This window comes from the organism of the source record quoted next, unplaced genomic scaffold, assembly GCF_019419815.1.
Source record: "Pyrus x bretschneideri cultivar Hongxiangsu unplaced genomic scaffold, Pyrus_bretschneideri_v1 Contig27, whole genome shotgun sequence".
Taxonomy (NCBI): Eukaryota; Viridiplantae; Streptophyta; class Magnoliopsida; order Rosales; family Rosaceae; genus Pyrus; species Pyrus x bretschneideri.
Window position 1 is genome coordinate 2,121,339 of NW_025999579.1, and position 11,350 is coordinate 2,132,688.

General features: G+C 33.1%; 1 protein-coding gene across 1 annotated transcript; it reads right to left on the reverse strand.

The window, feature by feature from the left end:
- Positions 1–4,042: 4,042 nt before the first annotated feature.
- LOC103930356 (agamous-like MADS-box protein MADS2) lies at positions 4,043–10,165 on the reverse strand. The gene is made up of 8 exons (XM_009339681.3): positions 9,868–10,165; positions 6,178–6,256; positions 5,943–6,004; positions 5,454–5,553; positions 5,050–5,091; positions 4,871–4,912; positions 4,605–4,756; positions 4,043–4,333 (listed from the first exon to the last, which is right to left on the reverse strand). The coding sequence occupies exons 1-8, from the start codon at positions 10,050–10,052 to the stop codon at positions 4,246–4,248; spliced, it is 750 nt and encodes a 249-aa protein (XP_009337956.1). The 5' UTR covers positions 10,053–10,165; the 3' UTR covers positions 4,043–4,245.
- Positions 10,166–11,350: the final 1,185 nt, after the last annotated feature.

Genomic DNA, 11,350 nt, shown 5'->3' on the forward strand with positions numbered 1-11,350 from the left:
GAAGGGAAAGGACTTCTATGAAACAAGAACACCAACATGATAATATTTTAAATAAATCATGCAATATTATTTAAGAAACTTAAAACACGTAATATTAGATTTACTATCATTTTAACCTTCCTGCTAAATGCAACTTCTTCACGAGGGCTTTGCATGCAGGAAAAAAAATGGTTTTGAATTATTTTTTCTATATTATACTCAACTATGTATATTATTTATTAATATTGCATTTTGTTGGGTAAAGTAATAATTAACCTCTCCGAAATAGGAATCTGTGATACAGTGTTGATTGTTCTGGTGTAGTCCTGTTTTCACTGTAAAACACCAACAGAGAGACACACATGCATCGCAAAGATGTTACTATTTTGGTGAACGCTTTTCTGCCATGGCAAAAATCGAGTAAGCACGTACTTAAACAATAACCTGAAGAGAAAAGTAAAAATATGATCAGTGGGAAGGTCTTGTACATGTGTTTTTATGTGTGTTTCTGGCTTTGTTTTAGTCTCTGCCCTCTGTGGCCCTCTCTTTCTCTGCCAACATTCAGCAGTCGATTAATTAAATTAGGGTTTCGTTTTCACGTGGGCTTTGGCTCAACCCAATTTGCACACAAGGGTCAGGTATCTTGTCGTTTTTATTTTCTTCTGACCCCATTCTTGATTGGCCGATTCAGGTGAAAAGAAGATTCTGACTGGAAAAGGAAATAAAATAAAAGCAGTCCAACTCCAAACCTAAAACCTGGTAACAGCTGCATGCTGCTGCCTTCACAATATATGAAAAACTAGTTTAACAGTGAAAAACTACTTTTACAGGGATGAAACACGAGAAATTTTTCATTGTTACGGAAACACAAATGGTACTATCATGTATTTTTATATAAGTTTTGAGAAATTTTATTTTTTAAGTTATATACTTTTTAACACATATATTTCATTATTTGTATAGTGACACGTGGTATACCATCACATGTTCCGTTCACATTGAAAAATCTCTCTTGAAACACAAACACCTGGCATAATTGGATCGATACTATAATATAAGTGGATTGATTATACAATGAGGCCGTGTACCAAACAATAGTTTCTCAAATGACATTCTTTCTAAATTTGAAACCACATTTGCAAGTTAACGTGATTGCTGAATCTCGTGTTGGGAGAACTATAAGGAGCCTGATCATTGGATTGCAGCCACATGTATTACTGTAACATATGTTATGCGTATATCAATAACAGAATTATTCAAACAAGAATGATTTCTGCACGTTTTTATCCTCATGCATACTTATATTTATTTATAAGAAATAAATTATAAATAAATATGAGTGTACAAGAAAATTAGTACACAAAAGTAATTTCCCAATGAGTACATGCTTATCATTTTCCCTTATCAAATCACATCAGTGTAATTGTGACTTAAGACAGGGTCAAATTACAAGATAATGGATTGATACATATCTTTCTTTGATAGGAAGACAAATGGCCAGTCTTCTCAACTATTTGGTTGCATTAGTTTGACTAAGAGACAAGCACTTTTGTTAACGAAGGGATCCAAATTAATTTTATGTCGATATCGACGGTTGAAATATTGGAATTTCCGAAAGGGAAATGTCTTTCATTGTCTTTTAAGTAAGAAGCTGGACAAATAAGTTGTCCCCTGATTAAAAATAAAGATAAACTAATGAAAAGGACTTGAAAATTTTGAGTTTTAATGATAAGGACAAAATAAAGGGTAAAGTGAATAATACCAGAATTGACTTATTAGTGTAAAAATATAATTTTTCGTTAAAGTGAATAATACCGTGAGTTTTTCGTTAAAACTCTTTAAAAATAAAACCAAATTGTTGTGTTGAAAATTGTGTTTCCCACCCATGAAAAAAGAATAAATTATGGTTCTAATGCACCATTGGAAGTTGGGAAAAATAATGAGGTTGACTTGCCGATCTTCTTAATATATTAAGTTTTTTGTGTTTGCTTCTTAATATTATGTTATTGCTTAGAGCTAAAAAATTGTATTCTATGGCCCACAAATTCTCTTTTTCTTTTCCTTTTCCTTTCTTCTTAAAAGAAGAACAACTGCGACTCACTATTACGATCTGGTAGTATTCCTCTTTATTTGTAAGTGAGAGATATTATGTTTGAATCTCGTGGATGACGAATTCAATACTAAATTAGGCTGCCCATTGTGTGGCTTAGCTGAACTCTTCCTCTTAGTGTAAAAATATATTGTTGCATACATTAAAAAAAAAAGAAAAAAGAAAAAAGAAAAAAGAAAAAAGGGGGACAACTAGTGGTAAGCCACGGTTATTCATCCCTTCCGGCGGCTGGGAAGAGTCACAGAGGCATAAACCCAAAAGAAAATACTGATTACATAATAATACTACGAGGCCACTAAACATCAGCGATATCTGGAACTAGTAATCGACGACAAGAAGGAGGAGCTTGCTCAAAAAAGACTAGATCCAAACTGCACAATAAACCCAAACGGGACAAATCATCAACAATAAATTCTTTTCACAGTAAATATTACAAATTCACAAGACTAGCTTTGGTGCATTGTGCATAAGAGCACGACAATTCAATACCAAATTTCCCATAGGATGATTATCTATTTTAGCACTTAAAATCAATTGTATTGCAAGTGCAAAATCTGATTCCACTATAATCTTCTTAGTTTATTATTTCACGCAAGTTGCAGCTCAATAAAAACACTTCAAACTTTAACACATAGATTCTCACCTTGACCAAGATTAATTAGCACAAAAACTAGATAGTCGATACCCATGCCCTCAATGCGTTTTTGAGGTTCTCAATGAAATTGGCCACCCCCTAACGACACCCATCAACAATAAGCATTTTTCAACCCTGAGGAGGAGGTTCTCAATTAAAAAAAACATGTGTTCAACGGGGCTTTATGAAGGAAATCATATCCACCTAAAGCCAATCTTTTAAGTAGGTAACAATAACTGATGTGGGGTCATTAGGGAGGGCAAAATTCTGTTCAAAAATATCATTTTAGAATATCAGTGGATACCGGATACCGTAGTTAATTTTTCCCGGCTGAGAGCATTGAGAGGACCAATAGTTTAATTTGACCACTAGGTAAAGCTTTCTCAAAATCTTTGGGCCCACAAGTAAGTCTGGGAGCCGAGGCCCAAGGTTTCTCATTATTTGGTTTTCTATGCATGTCATTGTTTTGATCACCGTGAAGGAAAGATTTGAACTTTTATTAACTTTTTCGCTGTTGTGAAAAGATTACAACCAGATTATGATCATGTGCAATGTTTCATAAGGACATTGGGTACTCATGCGTTTGTTTTGTGTCAGTAATGCAAAAAAAAAAAAAAAAAAAATGAGTAGCAATTGGCAAATTTGAGATACAAACTGTGACCGAAAGGATTGACAAATTTCAGATATAAGCAAGTGGCCCCTTACCAAAATGGTAGAAAGGAGTTGCCTTTGCATCATGACTTGAGTTCGAACTCATTGACTCTTTAACCTAACATGACTTCTTAGCAAAAATGGTTCTTGAGATTTGAATAACTCTTCACTTTGGTCTCTGAAAATTGAAATCGATAGAATTGGTCCCTGAGTTTGTCCGCAATCAATCATTTTGTTCATTCCGTGAAAAAATCTCCATAAAATAAGGATACAATGACAAAAATACCGTCAATTTTTGTCAAATCATTTTGGCCTATTGTTTATTATATTGAGAGTAATTTTATCATTTTGATTATTATTTAACATAATTTTTCACCAAATGACCAAAATGATTGAATATTGATGGTGGACAATCTCAAGGATTACTTCTATTGATTTCATATCTCAGGGACCATAGTGAGAATTAGGCAATTTTCAGGGACTATTTTGGCTAAAAAACCATCTAACTTCTAATCTAATAAAGCTATTGTTTGACCAAAAAAAAAAAAAAAAAAAAAAAAAAGAAGGGTTGTAAACCTTTATATATGCAAATAGGTCTCATACATTTCATAGAAGTTTTTCAATGACATTATTCAACTTACAAAACACACACACACACACACACACACACATATATATATATATATATTCTTATTGTTTCAAGAATCATTACAAGTTGCATAGAATTATAAGATCATAACAGAAAATAAAATAATAGCTTGAGCAACATGATCCCTTGCTAATTTTATTCCATATATATATATATATATATATATATATATGTATGTATGTATATTATATGTCACGATGGATATTATATGCATAATCAAAGTCAAAGCATCCACCCAGGAATAAATCCGTTAACATACTGGCCCGGATTTCCAACATTCATTTCATTATCTGAACCCATATGGGTGTATCTGCATAACCAGTGAGTTTATGCAAAGTAGTCAGAAAAAGAGAGAAAGGAAAAAAATGGTTAAAAAGAAGGCTAATTTATCACTTAATCCTTTTAAAATTTAAATTGTGTCACTTAACTCTTTGAATAACACAATTTGAGTTTCAAAGGTTAAGTGAGACAACGCTTGAGTTGCAGTAATGTTATCGTAAATAAGTTTCAAAAGCAAGTGTTGTTGATTAATACAAAAATAATTAATGGAGTTAATTTTTTAGGAGGGTGAAATTTGTTACCCAATTTGGGAACTGGAGTTGTTTCCTTCCAAGGGATGGAAGAAGGCTTCTGAGTGGGAAGGAAGCCGAGTTAGCTGAATGTTGTAGTTGTGGTCATGGCCAGCAGCTTCCCATGCCATTCCTTCTGGAGCTTGCACACTTGTTTCTTCCAGCTATACGTTTAATTATACGTACATGTATATAAACATATACTTGGGGAAAAAGCTGAAGGGTTTCAACCCTAAATAAATTTGATGAATAATTCATGCAAGGCTTTATTTGTTTACCTTCCTCTTCAAGGATTTGTTAGCTTCAACTAGCATCTGTTCCTGCTCAGGAGCAAGAGGCAAGGCCAGATATGAAATACACACACACACACACACACACGTAGAAAGGTGATATCATGCATGCGTATATTGTGGAAGAGTATCGATCAATGCAAAAACGAGATTAGTTAATGACTTACCCTGTTTTGAAGATCAGAAAGCTGATCGAGAATAAACTGAGTCTGATCAATAACAAGTGGCAAAAAGAAATTATCAGAAAATCATTTCGATCTCTTGAAAATGCATAACAATGAAGTGTTAGTTGGAATGAATAATTCTAGCTAGTATTCTAATCATATATAGGAAGATAACCTATAAAATTTATATGCCTCAGTATATCCACATAAAAGCACATATAGCTCAAGGAGTGAAGGGCCAGGTTTGTTAGGGTTAAGCCACGTGTTTTCAAAAGGACTAATTAATAATACATGATTCTTTCTAAATTTGTAATCCTTATTTATGAAATACAAATTAGGGTTTCATGCATGAACATGCTTCAGCAGGTGAAACCAAAACTCTTTGAGTTAATTAATTGATTAATTACCTTTCTTGACCTAATTTGCTTCAAAGAGGTCTCCAACTGATGCTCAAGATGCTCAAGCTCCTTTGTGTTCAGGGGTTGCAAATCTTCCCCAAGAAGGTTTCTGCAATATTAGTTAATTCAAGAACGTCATTAATCTGCACCCTAAATTATTTTAATAGTTTCAAACTGTTTCCCTCACTTTAAGGCTAATAGTAATTAAAAAAAAACGTCATCAATCTACTTAATTTTACATAAAATAGAGGATTAGGTAATATTAGCTCATTGGAGAACGATGTGTGAGGATATGAAGGTAAAAGAGTCACACATCGATAAAAGGATAAACTTTACAAGAACTTATAAGAGGTTAGACTACTCTCCATATTTCTATTGGTTTTATAGTAGAACCTCAACTTTCTTCACGATATAGGACACAAAACATTCACCTCAAACCAATAAGTTGGAAGCTGAGAAAAATTACTTAATGAAAATTATGCATTCAAACTGTGATACCTTTGAGATTGTTGGAGAACCTCAACTCTTGCCTTCAACGTCAAATAGTCCTGATAGCTGTTCTGCTTGGGGACAAATTAAATACAATTTTGTCATTAGGTCAACAGTTTCTAGCTAGGTTTCTCGAATCAACAAAATTTAATATTATACACGCAAACAAATACTGATTGAAATGATTCGATAAGGTTGGATTGTTTTGGTTCTCATAATATGGTACTCCAGCTTAAGGAGCTACCTGAGTCTCGTTGGCTGGTAGGTTGGCTTCCAGGGAACCATAACTGCAACTTTGGTACTTTTCAAGCGTTTTCATCATGCTAAGATGAACAATTGGAAATCACAATAAGATCACATTTTAACCACAAAAAATAAAAAATAAAAGGATTGGAAACTTTTAGAATAATTAATAGATCATTGAACCCACAATTAATAAAACATGTAGATTCAGAAAAAGAGAGCAAAAAAATTTAAAAATATTAACTTTTAGATATGCAAACACATATTTTTGTAGACCAATTTCAACTCTTGGAGTAAGTCTTAAAATTTACCTTCTATTCCCTCCCCCCGCGCGCCCCCACCAACCCCCCCCCCCCACCCCCCCCACCCCAAACACCACAAAAAAAACCAATTTCCTTCCAACCCTTGGGGCAATTTGGGGTTATAGGTTAGAAGCTAAAATTGGGCCAAATACCGGCCAAACAAGTGGGATGGATTAGTGGTGTGCTCCACATGTAAGAGTGGAAAATCGGAGGTGAAACCTATTCGCCCAAGCCCTACGTACTCATGCACGCGCCAGGCGCTGCAGTAGCCGAACCCCACCCATGTGGACTTGTCCCTCGCTTGTCTGGTGCATTAATGAGCCTAACGGCTCTTTTTTCTAATCCTACGACTATAATTCAAATAGGCTGTTGGTTGATCTAATGGTCCAGTTTAAATTTCTTTTTTTTTTAGTTTATATTTATAAATTTATTGAATTCAATAGCTGAGATCAAATATGATCAAAAAAATAAAAAATTAAAAAATCTAATGGTCCAAATTTAAATCCAACGGCTAAAATTATTTAACTCAAACTTCACCCAAAAAACTCTATAAATACCTATGTATTTGTTCAAACTTCCACACAAAACTCACTTTTATCCTACAATTCTTCCAATTTTTCTTTCTACCATCTTCCAAAACCATTTCTTCCCATTTCCAAATTTGTCAAGATGAAAAAAGATCATATTAGAGGTTGTAATTGGTCATTTCCAAATTCTTTTATAGTGTTTCATTTATCATGGTTAGAGAGCCAAAATTCTTAGGGCTTGTCAACAAAGTGGAGATTTCAACCTAAAACTAATTTGTAATTTAGGGAATAATCCAACTTACTTATAAACCTACGCAAGGTTTATCCTCCCATCAACGTGGAATTCTATCCCAATATGCCCCTAATGTGTGGCAAATTTTCAAACCTAACACATAAACAACACAATCGAGGTGACTTGGACCACGCGTGACCATTGAGTTTTGCACGTGGGACAAAATACTCAGATACCATGAAGAAAGTTGAGGTTTCATCATAAAATTAACCAATAACAATAGGATGAGTAGTTCAGCTTGCTTATAAGCTCGTACAAAGCCCATCATCCATTTATGTGAGATTCTATCTCTAACAACTTAGTGTTTGACATACTATTGAAGCCTACTTTCTTTCCTCTCCTAAAAATTAGAAGGTATCACTCCCCGTCCTTCAACCCCTAACCAGTTTAATTTTTATAATTACAATCAACAGAAAATTCCTCGAACAAATCTTCTAAATCTCAACACACACATTTGCTAAACTGAATTAATCCATAATACAATGTTCAACACCATTTAATAGTTGAGATAACATGAATAAGCTACTATCCAGTGCTAAGTTGTCTGTCAGTATACCTCGTATATATATTGGCTTAAAGCGACTTTGGATTAGTACTACATTAAAAACGAGAACCTCTGAGTTTTCAGTTTCATGTATGTATATTGTTAGTTGCTTGCTTCGAACCCTAAAATAAAGGATGGCAACTCTTATATTACTTAAAAAGAAGTTTGGAACCCAAAGTTAGCTTGGCATTTTTCTAGTAAATCTTGACTTCATGTCCATTTGAAACCATATATAATAATTAAAACTATATAAAGAAGCATAATGTTTGCAAAGTACTTTCAGTGTAATGTTGTAAACAATTAGCCAAAACATATCACCATAAATCGTAGACGAGTAATTAAACAAAAGTAGGAAAAATATGCAAATTACTTGAGCACTGATGACAGAAACTATAAGCATCATTTCTGTTCAAAAGTATTCCTAAAATTCTTGCATATCGGCTTGGCTCTATTGTCACTCGCATTCCTTCTCCTTCTTAAATAGCATTTTTGAAAGGTAAACGTATTTTTAATTGCATTGGGCTGGTTTCATAAAGGTTCGATATTATGGACAAAAAGGCTTTTGGTGGTACATGGGCATAAAAGTTGATATTGCTAACAATTTTGATACTTTAAATTGGAATTTTCTACGACATGTGCTTTCTAGCTTTGATACCTATATGTCATCATATATAACACCTATATCATAAGTTGATAACCTGTGACAAAGGTATCTACAAAAAATAAATAAAAATTAGTCTTCCTATCATCCATGAAAATAGTTCAAAGAATTTTCATCTTCTATACATTTATAAATCCATACTAGTGTGTGTGTGTGTGTGTGTGTGTGTATAGTACCTGCAACATAAATTAGTTAATACAGTTAATATGTGATGGAGGTATAAGAAAATTTTAAGATACAAATTTGGAGCAGGAATAAGGAGAAACAATATTTAATTTTTATATTTAATTTTAAAATTGAGTAAAATTTAATAAAAAGATAACAAAAAAACAGATGTGTATAATCGGTGAATGGACCTAAACCAACAAAGTGAACTCAACCCGATAAAGACTCAAAATCTAACTTACATCAAACATCAAATTAACCTGGCACCGGATCATAACAGTGACCGGTGTATTACTGGTCTCTCCCATTAGCTTAAAAATAAAAGTGACGACAATGAAATGATCAAAGAATCTGTAAGTTTCTTGTTAATTGTTTTTTCAGGAAAACACCATGAATCGAAGTGTTCATCTTGTTGGTTTTAAAAGAGTAGAGAAAACAAACACATAAAAATAGTAAAAAAATAAAAAAAAAATAAATAAAAAAAAAATCAATAAACCAATTCTGTCTACAAAATGGTTCACAATTCAGGAAAGTTGTTTAAATTAGCTGAATCCTACATATTATAAGTAGCAAATACTAAAAGCGAAATCAAAATTTTTAAATTTTAGGAAACTTTAAGCGTTTCATATATATATCGATAGGTTAACAATTTCACAACTTAACAATATTAATTAGATTTACGAACTCCATTTCCTTAAATTTGGGAAAATTAGTGTTTAAAACTAATTAAATATAAAGATCAAACTAAGATCAATTTAAACTATATAGGAAAATTAAGATTGTGAACCACCAAACAACCCAGTAAATTTGATTCATCAATTGTTTCAAAACCTAATGAATTATCTTTTACTATAACGTACATAAATCCAAGAAATAAAATTAAGAAAGATGAGAAATTAAAAGAGTTTAGATCTTTAATTATGAGAAAAACGATAATTAAGAGAGCATCTTCTTGCTTAAAGTGATTACTTGGAATGGATCAACATCTGAGCTGAATGAATCAAGAAGAAGAAAGAAAATGAGGGAAAACCCACTTATTTTTTCTCATTACAGCCACTGGCATAAAATAAAAAGGCCACAGACATTCATCAAATACGTAAATCCAAAGTAAAATAAATGCATCCTTAACATTAAAAAATGTATAGAAATTTTCAGTGTACCGAGAAAGAGAGAGCGAGACAGAGAGAGATATATATATACCTGAAACTGCTACAGAATTCATAGAGCTTGCCACGGCTAGAGAAAATAATGAGGGCAACCTCAGCATCGCAGAGAACTGAGAGCTCATAAGCTTTCTTGAGCAGCCCATTTCTTCTTTTGGCAAAAGTCACTTGCCTGTTAATTTTATTCTCTATCCTCTTCAGCTCAACTCTGCCTCTGCCCATCTCTCTCTCTCTCTCTCTCTCTCTCTCTCTCTCTCTCTACTTGGTTAAGATCAGAGGTAAACAAACTTTCTTTCAGGAGGCTGCGTGTTTAGGGTATACCAAAAGGGATAAAAAGATGAGGGTAATATGAAGAAAATGGAAACCCTTGAAAAAAGGGTGTTCGTATTGGTGTTTGGTTTTATCTTTCCTGTAGCTACAAGCTAATACTGTTCACTATACAAACATGTATTAAATATCGTTGTGTTCTGTGTATCGTATATCCATCCATCCATACGTACGAGGGTTTTGCCTGGTTTCACTCTACGGTCCAGCTTTTCCACTGCATCATCCATTTTTTATTTACTTTTTTCATTTTTTTCCGAAATAAATTTTCTTTCTTTTAGCAAAAATTGGAGAATGAAGGAATCAAAAAATCTAAAAGTAGAGAAATTAAGGAAAAAGAATCCGACCGACTAGCCTTTTAGTTGATTTGTTTTTTTTAAGTATTTAATTATTGACTTTTAAAAGAGACTCACCATTTTTCGATTCTATGTAGTTGATTCGTTTCTTGACTCTAAAGTATTAAATTATAAATTTAAGATGAAGCTCATACTTTTCGGATTTCATACGTGAGTAAGCACGACGAAAAACCAAACATTCATGAAAAATATTTTGGCAAATAGTAAATACTGTACAATGTCTAGGCCTCTAGGTTACATTGTATTGCCTAGCGGACGTCAAGCATCAGTTGCATGCTTTTTGGATGGATGCGTGTCGACTCCTAACTGGGAAGCACTTAAATTATGTCAGATATATACGATACCTAATGTTTAAGTAAGGCCACCAGTTTCTTCAGTTATCTACAAGTGCCTTCGGTAGACGAACTAAAACAACTTTTAAAGTCCTTTTTTACCCAAATTTTCTCAAACACTCTTCTAAGTTAGAGACTAGCTATTCACGCCAATTTAGTTTTTTTTTCCAATAATGGCTTGCTACAAGAGAGAAATTAGGCTAGGCAAATCCATTCATATGTGCAACTTTTGAAGGAAAAGTGAGATTTACTTTTAAAGATACGACTAAGTACTCAAGAATCTTCTGATTTGATTGGATCAACTCGGTTATTTGATGATATTATGGGAGTCCCTAAGACTAGAAATATTTGTAATAATTCTTTGAGTTGATCCACCCCACCTTATGTTACCCAAAAAAAAAAAGTACTCGAGTTTAATCCAACTTTTAGTAGCATAGCTTGATGGACAAAAACTTGCATATGTTATGTTTCACAACCATTTTTTTTTATCTATCTCATTATTACACGA